Source organism: Harpia harpyja, chromosome 20 (genome assembly GCF_026419915.1).
Source record: "Harpia harpyja isolate bHarHar1 chromosome 20, bHarHar1 primary haplotype, whole genome shotgun sequence".
NCBI classification, from domain to species: Eukaryota; Metazoa; Chordata; class Aves; order Accipitriformes; family Accipitridae; genus Harpia; species Harpia harpyja.
The window spans coordinates 21,511,395-21,527,218 of record NC_068959.1 but is presented as its reverse complement, the minus strand read 5'-3'; the positions used below and the strand labels follow the sequence as shown (position 1 = coordinate 21,527,218).

General features: G+C 59.1%; 3 protein-coding genes across 5 annotated transcripts; 2 read left to right on the top strand and 1 right to left on the bottom strand.

Moving 5' to 3' along the window:
• The first annotated feature begins 6,312 nt into the window (after window positions 1-6,312).
• On the top strand, window positions 6,313-7,560 carry LOC128154895 (SLC35A4 upstream open reading frame protein-like). The gene is made up of 3 exons (XM_052816092.1): window positions 6,313-6,402; window positions 6,570-6,668; window positions 6,849-7,560. Exons 1-3 carry the CDS (start codon window positions 6,388-6,390, stop codon window positions 7,044-7,046), a joined length of 312 nt encoding a protein of 103 aa, XP_052672052.1. The 5' UTR covers window positions 6,313-6,387; the 3' UTR covers window positions 7,047-7,560.
• LOC128154894 (probable UDP-sugar transporter protein SLC35A4) lies at window positions 6,891-9,428 on the top strand. Its single transcript, XM_052816091.1, has 2 exons — window positions 6,891-7,035; window positions 7,569-9,428. The coding sequence occupies exon 2, from the start codon at window positions 7,633-7,635 to the stop codon at window positions 8,578-8,580; it is 948 nt and encodes a 315-aa protein (XP_052672051.1). The 5' UTR covers window positions 6,891-7,035; window positions 7,569-7,632; the 3' UTR covers window positions 8,581-9,428.
• Window positions 9,429-9,537: 109 nt separating this feature from the next.
• LOC128154893 (uncharacterized) lies at window positions 9,538-15,389 on the bottom strand. Of its 3 annotated transcripts, none has more exons than XM_052816088.1 (14): window positions 15,336-15,389; window positions 14,940-15,010; window positions 14,540-14,587; window positions 13,890-14,015; window positions 12,937-13,730; window positions 12,601-12,744; window positions 12,377-12,490; window positions 11,532-12,096; window positions 11,216-11,299; window positions 10,950-11,109; window positions 10,715-10,842; window positions 10,436-10,585; window positions 10,176-10,328; window positions 9,538-10,102 (listed from the first exon to the last, which is right to left on the bottom strand). In XM_052816088.1, the coding sequence occupies exons 5-14, from the start codon at window positions 13,452-13,454 to the stop codon at window positions 9,929-9,931; spliced, it is 2,190 nt and encodes a 729-aa protein (XP_052672048.1). In that variant the 5' UTR covers window positions 13,455-13,730; window positions 13,890-14,015; window positions 14,540-14,587; window positions 14,940-15,010; window positions 15,336-15,389; the 3' UTR covers window positions 9,538-9,928. The 3 variants fall into 3 exon arrangements, with proteins under 3 accessions (XP_052672048.1, XP_052672049.1, XP_052672047.1); XM_052816089.1 differs by having other exon boundaries at window positions 10,436-10,842; window positions 11,532-11,749; window positions 11,984-12,096; XM_052816087.1 differs by having other exon boundaries at window positions 10,436-10,842.
• Window positions 15,390-15,824: the final 435 nt, after the last annotated feature.

The window sequence follows — 15,824 nt, the reverse complement described above, 5'->3', positions numbered from 1 at the left end:
CACAAAGAGTACTTTGTATGTGATGATGCTTTACGACCAGCTTGTGCAGTGTTGGTCACTTCAGGAGGCTGAAATAAAACAAGTTATTGGCAAATAGGTGTGCATGTCAGCCAGGGAGCGTTGTGTGCTTCGATGGAGAAAAATGTGAACATCGTCTTCTGCTGAGGTTGGCGATGGGTACACCTTTCACGAGGAAACAGCTACAGGAGGTGAGCGGCAATGACTGTTCAATAGTGCTATGCTGCCCTCAAGTGTTGCTTTTCAGCAATATCCAAATTTTCAGTCAGCCTGCACTAAGTTGCATTTTCCAAGTTTTGTGATTGTGCTCCAAGAAAGGCCTTTGCAATCACACTGATTTTTTTTTTTTTTTTTTTTTACCTGTCATGTAGTAAAAATCCTGCTTGAAAAGTGGGCTTGTTTGAAGTGGCTGAGGAAAATGCCAGGTTCACTAAGTTCGTGCCCGTCTGTGGTTAAAGTTTGGCATCCCGCAAAGCAAGGAAAACAGCAGCTCAGCTCTTCGGCTGTCAGCGATGGTTGGACTCTTACATCTCTTGGACTTAAACTGGCTATTAATTAAATGCCTCTGCACCTGCTACTGACTCCACAGTCCCTTTCAATTCCTCTTTCCAGTGACTCAGTGGGAGCAGTGTAATATATATGGGAAATGCGTACAAATTCGAGAGCCAGAAGCCTGAGAGTCCAGAAGCCTTCACAGAGCTGTCTCGATGCTCTTGCATGCTGCCTGTTTTAGTGCACAGCCCTGCCTGAAAATTCACAGTTTTAAATCCTTGAGCCCTTAAATCCCAGTGTAGCATCCATGGGGGTGACATATATGTAAAACCCAACATCCCAATTTTTAATTAATTTGTTAGCCAAGCATCTGAAACATGCATTTCTCACAATTCCTCAGTCTTGCTCGTAGTTCTGTAATGCCTGTTTCCCAAGCTGAAAGTGCGGCAGTTCATATTTTGCTGGCATTGTCAACGGATGTGTTAGAGTATGGTCCCCAGCACGACCACGCAGTGCTTAGGTCTCACAGAAAGGTGAACAGACAAAGAAGTGGAAAAACAACTTAAAGCCCCAAGTAGGGAAGAAGGGTTATTTCTGGGTGCCAGTCTGGGGTCACAAGTGGCTCAGAGGACCCATACAAGGTCCTTTTTTGTGGCAGCTGTTTACTAAGCCAAGCCTCTTACTAGGAAAGAGAGAACTGCCAGCTCTAGCCTTTAGATAGTAACTTCAAGGTGTTAGTTTTAGGGAGTCGTTTTTGCTCTTTCCTCATCAATTTTGTTCTGGCCTCTGGTGCTGGGGTCTGCAGTAAGAGCAGAAGCCAGCCAGCACAGCCAGGCTGCTGCTCCCATCATAGCTGCGCATCCCCCCAGACCTGGCCAGTATGGCACGTAGCTGTTGAGGGCAGGAGTGACCTGGCTAACCATGGCAGACATCGATGCAGAGAGGATGCCCTGAGTCGCTGTCTTATCCCCAGCAAAACAGCGCTGACATCTGAGCTGCTTTGACCACTGAGGAAAGAGCCCACACAAACACATCCTGCTCATGAAAGGGAGAGGAAGAGGGGTTAATTAGGTTGGGACACATTTTGTCTCTTTTTCCTGCGTTTGGTACTGCTCCTGGGCTGGACACAGCCTCCTGAGGCCAGAGACCGTTATCTCTGCCCTGAAATCAGCAGCAGGAGAGAATCAAGGGGGATTCCCTCCACCCCTCCTATTGGGAAAAGGAAGGCTGTCTTGGTACTATGGCCTAGGGCCAGGGTGAGAGTGGGAGGGATCTTGAGCCACAGGATGAGGCACCACACTTGGGACCAAACATGTCCTGCCACTTGTGCCTGATACCAGCCACAGGACCAGTCACTGGAGCCTCCAGTGCAGCTGTCTTCCAGGCGAGGGCTTGCCATGAGAGCAGGAGCAGAGATGGAATAAGACACAGACTCAAGCCCTTAATATTTTGGTACGGATCATAGAGTCATAGAATGGTTTGGGTTGGAAGGGACCTTAATGAAATTATCATCTAGTTCCAACCCCCCTGCCATGGGCAGAGACACCTTCCACTAGACCAGGTTGCTCAAAGCCCCATCCAACCTGGCCTTGAACACTGCCAGGGATGGGGCATCCGCAGTCTCTCTGGGCAACCTGTTCCAGTGCCTCACCACCCTCACAGTAAAGAACTTCTTCCTTACATCTAATCTAAATCTGCCCTCCTTCAGTTTAAAGCCATTACCCCTTGTCCTGTCACTACATGCCCTTGTAAAAAGTCCCTCTCCATCTTTCCTGTAGGCGCCCTTTAGGTACTGAAGGCTGCTATTAAGGTCTCCCCGGAGCCTTCTCTTCTCCAGGCTGAACAACCCCAACTCTCTCAGCTTGTCTTCACAGGAGAGGTGCTCCAGCCCTCTGATCATCTCTGTGTCTCTCCTCTGGACTCGCTCCAACAAGTCCATGTCCTTCTTATGTTGGGGGCCCCAGAGCTGAATACAGTACTGCAGGTGGGGTCTCACCAGAGTGGAGTAGAGGGGGAGAATCACCTCCCTCAACCTGCTGGCCACGCTTCTTTAGATGCAGCCCAGGATACAGTTGGCTTTCTGGGCTGCAAGCGCACATTGGTGGGTCATGTTGAGCCACCAACACCCAACATCAACCAACACCCCCAAGTCCTTCTCCTCAGGGCTGCTCTCAATCCCTACACTGCAAGCTGCTTTCTACTTTTCTGTGCTCTACATCACTCTAGGCTGGAGGTGCACTAGCACACGTTCACCCTCACACACAGCTTTTCACTAATAAACACGTTGCAGATAGCGATCCCCAGGGCTCAGCTCCCCTCCATGCACCAGGGACAGCACACCCTTAGCCGAGGGCTGCCCCATCTCCTGCACGGGCTGAGGGGACAGCACACTCATCCTGGCCAGCCCTATGGGGTCAACACCCCCCTGACCTGCTCTGGCGGTACGAGGATTGCACACACACATTGACAACTGTTGGCTACATTTGGGGGGTTGCCTTTGGTGGCCCTTGGCTTTTCTCTGCTGGCCTGGAGTGCCTGGAGGCACCATGGCATACACAGATGGAGAGGGGCCCCCAGCTCTGCAGCTTTCTAGTGCTCCCCCTCTGAGGGGGACATGGAGGGGTGCTCAAGTGGTGTAAAGTCCCTTTTGCCTGAAAAGGGATCAAGTCAGAGTTGGTATTTACTAGAAGACCTCTAAGAAGATCCATTAGAAGACTGTTAAGCATTTGCTATTAACGGACTCAAGCTGGTACCAACCACAGATAACCAGCCCCACAGTACCGTCACTGACTCACAGGGTCACTCACACCCACTCAGGCAGCAGCACCTGGAGGCCAACCCAAGCTGCTCCCCGGAGCAGAGCGTTGCACTGACACACCAGTGCCCACCAGGAAGGTGCTCGCAACATCCCTCAGCGGCTCTTCTCTCATCAGATGCTTGTATAAAATCCTGCTGTGTGCAACGTACCCGGCCCAAGTTACACAACCCCCAGCTGACGCTCACCTGTGCCAGAAGCCTCATGGTGTCCTACACTCACCAGCTCCCATGGATTCAAAACCACTGCCAACCCCCAGCCTCTCCTCAGTTCCTGGGGGACTTTCACAGACTGCGTCTCAACATGCACTTTTCCTCTGTGGCACCTATTTCTCCATCCACACCTACAGCATCCATTCCCACAGACTTATACAGCAGGGCCCTTAGGGACACAAGAGCTGGCCCATGTGGGCCTGAAGGCATGGTACCCTGCAACAGGCAACACGTACTGGCCAGGTGCAGCCCAAGTCACAAGGGAACATCTCCCTCTTAGGCTGGCAAGGGAGAAACGCTCATCCATTTGGAAAATATCCTCACTGCTGTGAAGGACAGCCCAAGTCCCATGTCACTGCTGTGCAGGAGCACATCAGCCAAGGCGTGTGGCCCTCTGCTCACCAGCACGGCAAGACACCAGCATCCTCAGGGCACGCATCTGCACCGAGGTGCCAGACGGTCCCCCATGCCACGGCTGCGGGCAAACCAGCAGAGATCTCCTCAGGCCGGTCCCCAGTCGTCCCAGGGAACAGACCCTGAGGGTCGAGGGGCTGCAGAGGGGCAGGTCCTGGCAGTCCAGGGTCACAGCTGGGCCCTGCCAGCCTTGACAGTGCTTCCTTCAAACCCCGGCTCTGGACTTTCTCTCTCTCACCCAGCTGCCTTCACTCCATTTCATACCTTGACATTTTCCTTCACATCCCCTCTTCTGACAGCAGTCCCTGCCCACAAGCGGGTCACGGCATCTTTGGGAGACTGCAGGTAAAGGCAAACAGACCAAGAAGTGATTCCTTCAGCCACAGCTCCATACAACTTGCTGTCACCTCAGCTAACTTCTGAGCTACGCCAAAAAGCCACGGCCCAACACTCAGAGGCATGAAGCACAAGGACAGAAGATGACTGAGATTTCTATCATCAGGGACCCCAAGTACCTCCCTGTTCAGCTCAGGCAGTGGGAGCAAGATGAAAGGCAGTGACCCAGAGGCTGGGCCCAGCCTGCTCCTGTCTCTCTGTCACTTACTGTGCAGCAGACAAGATCACTCCTGCAGTGATCTTTACTTCCCAAAACTGTCCCTGCGGGGCTAGCAGGGGAAGGCTGCTCCCACACCATGCTGCACCTTGTCCTCCACCAGCCGGCAAGAAACCTAAGGCAGCAGCATCCCACCATCACTTCTTCCCTGCACCCCTCACAGGACATCCTGCTCATCTTCTGCTGCTCCCTCCCCAGATCCAAACAAACAAACAAACACTCAGTGTCAGGATGTGTCTGTCCCACTGGGGTGTGACTGGAACCCCAAGGCAGAGCTTTGCCTGGGTGGGGTGTCGTGGTTTAACCCCAGCCAGCAACTAGGCACCACGCAGCCGCTCGCTTGCTTCCCCCCCACCCAGTGGGATGAGGGGGGAGAATCAGGGGGAAAAAAAAAAAGGTAAAACTCATGGGTTGAGATAAAGACAGTTTAATAGAACAGAAAGGAAGAAAATAATAATGATAACAACAACAATAATAAAAAAATAACAATAATGAAGTGATTGCAATATACAAACCAAGTGATGCACAATGCAATTGCTCACCATGCGCCGACCAACACCCAGTTAGCTCCCAAGCAGAGATCCCCCCCCAGGCCAACTCCCCCCAGTTTATATACTAGGCATGACGTCACATGGTATGGAATACCCCTTTGGCCAGTTTGGGTCAGCTGCCCTGGCTGTGTCCCCTCCCAGCTTCTTGTGCCCCTCCAGCCTTCTTGCTGGCTGGGCATGGGAAGCTGAAAAATCCTTGGCTGCGTATAAACACTACTTAGCAACAACTGAAAACATCAGTTATCAACATTATTCTCATCCTAAATCCAAAACACAACACTATACCAGCTACTAGAAAGAAAAGTAACTCTATCCCAGCTAAAATCAGGACACGGGGAAAGAGGGCAGGCGGGGAAAGCAGAGGGGCAATGATACGTGGGGCCACTCCAACACTGCAGCCAACCCCAGCACCACGGCAGCATCTTCTGGGATGGAGCCAAGGGGGCTCCCGAACACTGAGCTCTGACAAATGCTCTGCCAAGGCCTGGCAAGCCACCAGGACTTCTCTCTGCCAGCTTGATAGGCCAGGGCAAGGAATGCCCCGTGATGCCCAGGGTGGATGCTGGGCCAACACTCGGACCTTCGCAACAGTAACAGTCACACGAACGGATACCTCCGAGAACAGAGACACAGGCGTGCGCATCTATCTAGCGCTGAAGGCCCCTATGCCCCAGCTGTCCCAGGACAGTAACAGCACTTGCCCACACGCACGCACACACACCCTACCAGCAGCTCCCACCCACCCGGGACACAGCTGGACCGCAGGCACAAGCAGTTTGCCCCGACCCCAGCCCCACTCCAGGGCCACTGAGACCCTTCCCTCCCACACAGACAGGCCAAACAGTTCCTCTGTGGCTCTCCTTCCCCAGCACCAGCCACCGCCCCCCGGGGCCCCGTCAGCAGCAGCCAGAGCCCCCCCACCCCACCCCGGAGGCTGGGAAGGCAGCTGGGCCCCAGCAGGCCCTCTGAGGAGTCCGCACCGCGCTGGGGGCAGCCGTGAGGCTCAGCTGCCCCTCCCAGGAGCGGCCCCGGAGCTCCCGCTGACTCTGCGGAGCTCGGTACCGGCCTCGGCCTCCGCCCCCGGAGCCGGGCCGGACCTCAAGAGGGAAGCGACGACGACGCCGTCATGGCGGCAGCCACCCAGCCACCCCCCGCCCCGTCTCAAAATGGCGCCGGGCGGGCCGGCGGCGAGGTGCGTCAGGGATCACGTGCATCGTCGCGGCCCAATCAGCGGCGGGCGACGCCTGCGCGGCGGGCAGCGCCTGCGCTAAGATGGCGGACGATAAGGTGAGTGGGGCGGTGCGGCGGGCCGGGCTGGGCCGGGACGGACCCGACCCGACCCGACCCGACCCGACCCGACCCGACCCGACCCGGGGCTGAGGGAGCGCTGGGCTGGTTCCCTGTCCCCGGGCGCTGCCTGGGGGGCCGGTCAGCAGCCTACGTATCTCCCCCAGGACCCTCTACCCAAGCTGAAGGACCTCGCCTTCTTGAAGGACCAGCTGGAGAGCCTGCAGCGCAGGGTGGAGGACGAGGTGCACGCTGGCGTGGGGCAGGTAACGCGCTTCCCCCGCCGGTGTGGTGATCCGTGTGTCTCGGGGCGGACCAGTCACCCGTCTTGAGGGGGCTTAGTAAAAAAAAAAAATTTAAAAAAATCCCCGGGGCACGTCCCTGCTCTGCATTCCCTGCACAAGCCCACCCTGCCCCGTGGCCTCACTCTTTGCTCTTTTCCTCAGGATGGCTCTCTGCTGGCCTCGCCCTTTCTCAAAGGCTTCCTGGCAGGCTACCTGGTAGCCAAACTTCGCTTCTCGGCCGTCCTGGGATTCGTGGCTGGGACCTGCACAGGAATATACGCTGCTCAGAACTACGCCATTCCCAATGTTGAAAAGACAGTCCGGGACTATTTCAGTTCGCTGAAAAAAGGTCGGGACTAGTGAGGAGCCCTTTGGCAGCAGTGACTGTAGGAACAGTACTCCTTAGTTAGCAGGTGCAGAAGATTCCTAGGGCTTTCAGAGGCACGTCACATAGACCATTCTTCTCCACTGGAAAAGGGCTTTACACCACATCATTGCGAGACATCAGCGGGTCTGGTTATGGGGTATTTATTGGAGCATTGTGGCAGCAGTGATCACTCCACTAAACCACAGTAGCTTGGAAGCACCAGTGGCCAATGGTTTGCCAGCTGCCTTTCCCCCTCAGCTCTCTCCCTGTGCCCCTGCAAATTGAAAGGCTGCCTGTGGCATGTCATGACGCTCACCACCTGTATGCCCTTCTATTGAGCACACGCTTTGCCCTAGGAACATGCTTTGTGTGGCTTCCTGGGGAGGCTTGTAGTTCTTTCATTAAGAAAAGACAAAACCATTCTCTTCTACTGCATCAGAAATGTAGCAGGTAACATCCTGTTTTAATCAGGCTCATTAAATTGATGGTATTTGGTCTCTTCTTGAATGTTCTAGGGTGCGAGTCTGTCTGGCCTCTCTGCACTGATAGCAGCTCACCCTTGCTGGCTACCGCCTGAAAATGGTAATGTTTGGTAATGCTGCTGGCTCTGCAAACTGGGTGCTCCGGAGGGGACTGTGGGGACTGATGCTGGTCTTGTCTGTAGCCATATACGGCTCTCATGCTCCCCTCCTGACCCAGTGCAAGGTGGACGGGATAATCCCCTTCAGCTCCACATCTGTCGTGGTTCTTGTCGAGCTGACAAAGCTGGTGTTCTCCCTCCTGTTCCTGCTGACCTGGGACCGGGAGCTGCTGGGAGTCGCCGTGTCGTGGCGCCACATTGCCCCCTTCGCCCTCTCTGCCCTGCTGTATGCTGCCAACAACAACCTGGTGGTTCACATGCAGCTCTTCATGGATCCCAGCACCTACCAGGTCTTGAGTAACTTAAAGATCGTCACCACCGCGCTCCTCTACAGCCTCTTCCTGCGCCAAAGACTCAGCATGCGCAAATGGCTGGCTCTTCTCCTGCTGGTGGCTGCTGGGGTGAGCTACAGCTATGGCGGCCTGCAGGACCCTGGCAGCCCCTCCAAGATGCAGCTGCACATCACGCTGGTGGGCTTGTTGCTGATCTCGGTGTACTGCCTGATATCAGGCTTGTCTGCTGTCTACACAGAAGCCATCCTGAAAACCCAGGCGCTGCCTCTCAGCCTTCAGAACCTCTTCCTTTACTTCTTTGGGGTCCTGCTCAACTTGATCGGCTACTTCTGGAGCAGTGCAGAGGGCGGTTTCTTGGAGGGATTTTCCTCCTGGGTGCTGGTGATTGTGGTCAGCCAGGCCTTGAACGGTTTGATCATGTCCGTGGTCATGAAGCACAGCAGTAACATCACCAGGCTCTTCGTGATCTCCTGCTCTATCCTGGTCAACGCCCTCCTGTCTGTCACCCTCTTCAATCTGCAGCTCACCCTGCTCTTCTTCATTGCCGTCTCATGCATCGGCCTTGCTGTTCACTTGTACTATGGCGTCACGTAGCTGCTGCCTTCCTGCCCTGCGCGCACCAGGGCAGCTTTTGGTCGTTCCTCAGGGGTATTTAGTGCTTGTGCTGGGGCTGGTGTTACAAGCACAGCAGTGCTTTGGCTGTCGGCCTCCCCGCCCTGGTGTTTGCAGGGAGTTGTTACTGGTGAGTGCATGCACGACTAGCAAGGAGCCCCCGGAGGGTAGTGCTCAGAATGAGAGCGCCCTGTCCCTGTTTCCAGAGGGGAAGCTGGGCCCTGCTCCAGCCTAGCCAGGCTCTGTGCCACAGGGTTCCCGTGCGATCAGGTGTGCCCAGCTTCAAGGGTGCGTCCTGACCCCCTTGTTCATGTGGCGTCTCATACTCTCAAGCTGCTTCCCCCATCTTCCCTGCACCAGAGCCTGTAAATGCTCCTACAGCGGTTAGCTCCGCTGTGTTGCGAGCTCATCTGTGTGCAGGCAGCCCTGCTGCACAATCGCTGCCAGGCCAGCGTTGGTCTGACACGCTTTCAACTCCTGTGGATGGTGTTTCCTGCAGCCATCTGCACAAGGCTGGGTGCTACTGCCTGGAGAGCCCGGCACTGCATCCGGGGGCATCTCTCCCACCTCTGCAGTTTTCCAGCCCACCCCTTGCACCAGCCCCTGGCTGAAGGGCTGCTGTCCTTAGGCCCCATTTCCCCTTCTCAGACATGGTGTCACTGCTCTGTGCGGAGCAGATGGGGAATGGGGGGATGTGGGAACTGTTTCACCTGCTCCCCAAAAGGGAGACTGCACCCAAATTTGTACCAATGCTGCAGCTAGTGAGTTCCTGGCAGGCAGAAGTCACTGCTGGCTCTGGCTGGGATTATTAAAGTTGTGGTTCAACAGCATGCGTGTGTCTGTCCTCCCTGCAGGAAGGCATCTGTTGCGCTTGGCAGAGGTTTGGGGGCCAGGGGCATGTCCGAGCCTGACAACACTCATTGGTGAAGGGCACCCACTTTATTCCACATGGCAGCAGCTGGGGAGCCACCAGCCTTCTCACCGTGCCCACTCTGCTCCTGTTGCAGGGCTGTGCCTGAGCCCACGCTCCTGCAGGCAGGTGCCCAGCAGCAGAGCAGGGTTTTTCCCTTGGGGGCAGAGGGGTGAAGCGCTCCCCTGCTTCTGCCAGGAAGCACCCTCCCTGGGGCCAGGTTTCTTCAGGGAGCAGCTCTCGGCAGGCAGGACAGGAGGCCTTGCCCTGTGGAACGGCTGTAGCTGGGGCCGGCCAGTCGCCTGGCATCAGGGCTGGTGGCTCGCTCCAGGGAGGGGGGGTTGAGGTGGCAGGGGTCTGCAGGGACCCCGTCCTGCCTGCCTGCCAGGGCAGCTGTCCCCACCACCCTGGGATGCTGGCTCAGGGTGTCTGTGTGGCGGCATCGGCCGAGCCCAGCCATCTGGTGTCCCGCAACCGCTGATTGTGCGCGGCAAGCTCCACGGCGTCCCAGAGCACCTCCTGCAGCAGCACCCGGTGCCTATGGTCCAGGGCTTCCCTCTGCTCCTCTGCCAGGCGCTGCTGGTCCTGAAGCACCTGCAGGGATGCCTGGGGCTACCTGGCACAGCCCTGGCAGCCTGAAGGTGCATCCCCAGCCCTCCCTGCCAACCTGCAGCAGGTGCTCCCTGCAGGCCTGCATCTCCTGCCGGTGGCTCTGCAGCAAGGCCTCCAGGTCCCACTCGGCTGCCTCCCGCTCCCTCCGTGCTGCCTCCAGGCTCAGGCCCAGCGTGGCCACCTCCTTTTGCCAGCGAACTGCATCCCACTGTGGGGGACAGGGACGAGGACAGGGCAGCTCTGGGGTGTCTTTGCTCCCTTGGGGCTACCCTGCCCTGGGAGAGCAGTGCCAGGGAAGGAGATCCGGGTGCCCACCTCTCTGCTCGCCTCCTGGCCTGGCACTGCCCCATCCCCAAGCTCTCGCTGGAGGAGCAGGCAGTGCTGAGCTCGCAGCCGCTGCCTCTGCGCCTTGGCCAGGGCGTACTGGACCTCCAGGGACGGGCACGGCTGGCGCCAGCTCCCTGCCTGGCAGAGGGCAGAGCAGGCTTGGACAGCATCTGGGGGACCCAGTGCTGCTGGTGCAGAGGGCTGCAGGCCCTGGGCACTGCTCCTTCCCAGGAGCAGCAGGCAGGGACCCAGTGGGTTCCCACTCACTGTGTCACCCCTGGTCATTGGCCACGGCTGTGGTGCTTCGCTCGGTGAGGACTCCTCCGGCGGACCCTGCCCTGCGCTCGCCGGGGCTTGGCTCTCCCCTCCCCGGCTGCTCACACTGACACCCGGTCCTGGGTGGGGAAAGAGAAGGAGAATGACCGTGACATGCTGTGGCTGAAGAAAGCAGTTTAAATGAAGGACTGAGGCCTCTTCCAGCCCGAGCGAAGCTTTTTCCCACCATGTAAAGTGACGCTCCGTGCCCACATGTCAGCCACCCAGGCATGGGGTGTGTGCCTGTCCCCACGCTCCCGACCTGCTGGCTCCAGGCTGGCACTGGTCGGGGGCGTCTGGGTCCCAGGCTGCTGGCCCAGTGCTGTATTTCCTGTGGAGACCCGGTCCTGTGGGAGCAGGAGGAGATGTTATGGGGACGTGGCCAGGATTCAGGGCTTCTCCTGCACCTGGGTTGTCCCTGGATGGGGGGGCCGCAGCCTGACCTGTGCCCACCTTGTCACTGGGCTGATGCATCTGGCTTGTCCTGAGCACCTCGGCCGCTGCCTGCTGCTTCTCCCACCCTTGGCTCTTCAGCACCTGGAAAAAGGGGCTGGGGGTCCTTGCTGGGGTGCTGGAGACCTCCAGGCATGGCAAAGCTCCAGAGACACATCCCACCCCCACTGTCTCCCCCCCCCAGCAGGCAGCCCCCAGCCCCTGCCCTCAGTGCCAGACAAGGGTCTTGACACCAGGATGGAGCCCGGATCTCATCCAACCGGAGGGGTATCGGTGCCATCCTGGTCCCATCTGGTGGCCAGGGGCATTCCCCCACCTGCAGCTCCCGCAGGGCTCTCCGCAGCTGGGCCACAGCCATCTTCTGCTCAGGGAGGCCAGCTCCAGCCAGCAGCTCCATCCGCAGCCCTCGGATCTCCCTCCGACATGCCGCGACCTCTTGCACAGGGTCCCAGAATGTGGCTGAGATCGTCTTGGCCAGCCCCTTCACCCGCTTGGCCAGCTGCAGGGCCGCCAGAATCTCTTCTCTGGAGGTGTCTGGGAGAGCAGCAAGCCCTGGGCAGGGGCCATGGGGGTCCACCAACACAGGGACGTCCCAGTGCCTGGCCTGGGGTTGGGGCTGATGGGGATGAGTAAAGCTGGTGTCCAGCTTCCGACAACTGCGGGTATCCCCGGGCAGCGCCCAGGCACCAAGTGCCAGGTGTGGGGCGGGATGGGGGGAAACTTCAGGGAGGGGGCACCCCAAAGCGGCGTCCCAGTCCGAGGGGCTACCTGGCAGCGTGACACACAGCAGCAGGAACGTCAGGCTGTTCCCCTCCAGCATCCGCTCGACGATCCAGGGCAAGCAGCCAGTGTCAGGTGGGGGGTGGCTGGCAGCCAGTGCCCTGAATGTGGGGCGAGAGACGCCCCAGGAGAGGGATGAGGGTGGGACCCACGCATCGGGCAGGCTGAGCCCCGACCCGTGGCAGCCCAAGGATGGGTTGGCCGCTCTGGGAGCAAGCCCACGTCCCCAAGAGGCGGTGGGACCCCCTTGGCTCCCTTGGCTGGTGTGTCAGGGTCCCTCCTGCTTCACCTCCGGGTACCAAATCCCCCCCAACCCCGCAGCAGGGGTGCTGGAGGGGACGTGGCTCAGCCCCAGTGCAGAAGTGCAGCTGCAGTACGTACGGCTTGGGGCAGGGCCCAATGGCCCCACCGGGTGCCAGGATCCTGAGGGCCGAGCGCTGGTGCCTGCCGCCCTCCAGCTCCCGCTCCACGATGAGAGTGAAGAGGCTGCCGGCACTAGGGAGAGGCCAGCGCAGGAGTGGGGCTGTAGCAGTGGCCGGAGCCAGCCCCAGTGCCCCGTGGCCCGATCCTTCCCGACCCTGTGGGATATCTGCCGAATCCCTCACCCCTGCGTGGCTGAGCACCCGTCTGCGGGGGGCTGCTGTGCACACCCCTGGAACAGTGCCGGGATGGCACCCAGCCCCCACGTGTAGACGCTGATGGCGGCTTGGGCATCAGGCACGGCAATTTCTGTTGCCTCCTCCACAATCCTGGAAGCAGAGGGAGACAAGAGCGAGTGAGGACGGCCATGTCCACCCACCTCCTGCATGCCTGGGTTCCCGGAGGGATACCCCTGGCCATCCTCTGCCTGGGCACTATGTTCCCTGCCCAGCCCCACGCTTGATGTTGGGGTACCAGCCCCCCAGGAGTACCTGCCCAACCATGGAGCATCAGGTACCTACAGGCCCAGGGGTGCAACATCCATCACTTGCAGGGCTCGGCCGTTAGGACGGAGCAGGTCCCAGGCTTTGTCATGGGCGCAGACCTGGAATGGGGCTGCGTTAGGCAGAGGGGCAGGAAGAGGGGGCTGCTGGCATCCCACACTCACTGGGGACGCAGGCTGTTCGTGGCCAGGCACAGGTAAGGCTGAGAAGGGAGAGGTCTCAGGGTCACTCCCAGGTTTTTCAGCCCCAGGGCCAGGGAAAGGCAGAGTCCTGGGAACGTCCAAGTCCTGTGTGGAGATTGGCAAGTCCCTGGCAGCATCCCGGAGCCAAAGGGCAGGGCCCAGCCCAGTGGCAGGAGCTGGCATCGCTCTTGTGCCAACCAAGGACACACCAGAGGGACCTTCAGGCCACAGGGAGCAGTGGCTGGCAGAAAAAGCCCAGCCATGAGGTGGGCAGGAAGGTGTTAGAGGGCTCCTCTGTTCCCACCATGCTGCTGGAGCCTGGGAGACACCCTGTGGGCAGCCAAGGCTTCCCATGCCTGGGAAGTCCTGCGAAGAGGTGAGAAAACCTGGGATCCAAAGGTCTCCAGCCCCCAGTCACCCTCCAGCATAGGGGACTGGATTCCAGTACTGGGGCAACATATGCCCCTTGGCACAGCAGGGTCTGGCCAGTTGCAGAGAGGGAAGGGGAGCCCCCACCCCAGGGCATCGTGGCCAGCCCTGCTCCTACCCTACCTGGACCAGGCTGACCGTTTGCAGGCTCTGCGCATCGCCCCCCAAAGCCTCCAGTTCTTGGAAGATGGTGTCAATCACCTGGGGACAAGCTGGTCAAGCTGGGAGCCATTGGTTCTTGGCACCCGTGGCTGGGTCTCACACCCATACCAGCAGGACCGGGGTCAGCTGGACAATCCAGGAGCCCAGCACTGTGCAGTTGCACTGTCACCTCTCCCCTGCCATGCCCTGTGCCCTCACCTGCCAGATGATGCTCTGGAAGGGTAGCTGGGTCCCAGGGCCATGGGGGTCCCACAGCAGAAGGGACATGCTGTAGCCAAGGGGAACCAGGGCCAGCTGTGGTCTTGCCAACTCCAGGACCTTCTCCTGGGAGGACAGATGTAGCCAGCAGAGTAGGGAAGGCATGGCACAGCCGGCATGGCACAGCCAGCATGGCCTGGCACGGACAGCACAGTGCAGATGGCCAGCACAGAGGGCATTGGCATGGATCGGGCCCAGCACAAGGCTGATGGTATGACACGGGTAGCACAGCACAGATAGCCCAGTATGGATGGCACAGCGTAGATGCACAGCATACATGGCACGACATGGCACAGATGGCATGGCACAGTGGTGCACAGCACACCAGAGAGAGCACGGCACGGGCAGTAAGGCACAGACAGCATGGCAGCCACGGCACAGCACCCAAGAGGAAATGGGGAAGGGGTGAGAAACACCAGCAGACCCACACATAGGACCAAGCCCCAGGTCCCCAGCACTGCCTGTACACCTGAGGAGCCAGCAGCGGTGCCCAGTGCCCCCAGGACCACAGCTGGGTGCCCCAGCCCACAGCTTGGGCCAGCATGTCCCTGCCTTATCTGGCTGGGGACAGGGGCGCAGAAGAAGGATACCTGTCCTGCATCCAAGTGGAAGACATCATCGATAGTCAGGAAGCTGTCCTGGCACAAGGGAGGGAGGGTGATAATGTTCAGCTTTCCCCCATCCCAGTATGACCAGTGCAGGGTAAAGGAGGGACTGGGCACAGTGGGATGGAGATGGCAGGGGTGGCTTAGAAAGCCTGGCACAGGCAGGGGTGGGGGGAGACCCCCCCTCCCTTCCCCTGCAATCTAGTAATCCCCAGGAGCCCCCCACAAGAGAGGGGCCCATAGAGGTGTAGGGCAGGATCAGCCCAAGACCTCAGCACCCATCAGGGTCCCGAGCGTGGCAGGTAGCTGGGACAGAGGCCCCTGCTCCTGTCTGGTTCCCCAGGGACTCTTGTCCCCTTGATGCCCATGTCCCTGTCACTCTCACCTGGACCTCCTTCCCAGCGAAGAGAAGCTGCAGGGGGTCTTCGCTGCTGGCCACCCAGCTTTCCCCCGGCCCTGAAAACACTGAGCGTGGGGTGGTGCGGGGTGGGGGGGGTCATCCCCACCTACCCCAGCTCTGTTCCCTCCACCCCGCAGCCTGGGGCCACGTGGCAGGGCTTCACATCGTTCCGGAGCCCTCCCGCTACGACCATGGTGCTCAGAGCCACCAGGGTGGGGAGGACACCCCCTCCCCATCACCACTGCCCAGGCCAGGCCCACCAGCATGGCCAGCGGTCCCAGTGCCACCACGGCTGTGGCTCTGCCCCAGCCCAGCTCCCTGACATGGGGGTTTGGGCTGAAGGCACTGGGACGCTGCAGGTGTCCTGAGCCCCAGCTCTACCTTCTGCCTGGTGGAGTCCCACAGCTGTTCGTACGCAGATATCCTGCTCAGCCTGCTGGGACACAGGACGGAGGGGGAATGAGCCGGGTCCAGCTCCACGCACCCAGCACCTGCCAGGAGCTGGATGAGCCCCTGGGGAGCTGGGCAGCGCCTGGCCATGCTGCACTGAAGGCAGGGGACAGATCCCTCCAAACCACCCTGTGATGTCCCCCACGATGGCACTCACCTTCCTGGCGTCCATGGCCAGCTCAGTAGCAGCAGCCCTTGAGCTGCTGTTTCAGACAGGACAGGGGATGGGGTTACACGGGGGGATCCTGTTCCCTTGCATTATTAATGGATGTCAGGCACAGTTGTGTGGGCAGAGCCGGGCAGAGCCAGGCCCAACCCAGAGGCACCATGTTCTGGAGGCTGAGCCCTGCTGGACAAGGAGTCAGTGGGACCGTGGGAGGCAAGTGGGCGCCTGGACCCACTCGCACCATTGGCGTGCTC

Bases quoted from the DNA above. Each gene is read 5' to 3' on its own strand.
- LOC128154895 (XM_052816092.1), top strand. The intron at 6,669-6,848 runs GTAACGCGCTTC...TCTTTTCCTCAG, and splicing joins TGCACGCTGGCGTGGGGCAG to GATGGCTCTCTGCTGGCCTC.
- LOC128154894 (XM_052816091.1), top strand. From the start codon at position 7,633: ATGGTAATGTTTGGTAATGCTGCTGGCTCTGCAAACTGGGTGCTCCGG.
- LOC128154893 (XM_052816087.1), bottom strand. From the start codon at position 13,454: ATGGGAAGCCTTGGCTGCCCACAGGGTGTCTCCCAGGCTCCAGCAGCA. The intron at 11,110-11,215 runs GTGGGCACAGGT...CTGCTCCCACAG, and splicing joins TGCATCAGCCCAGTGACAAG to GACCGGGTCTCCACAGGAAA. The intron at 10,103-10,175 runs GTTGGCAGGGAG...GCATCCCTGCAG, and splicing joins GCAGGGAGCACCTGCTGCAG to GTGCTTCAGGACCAGCAGCG.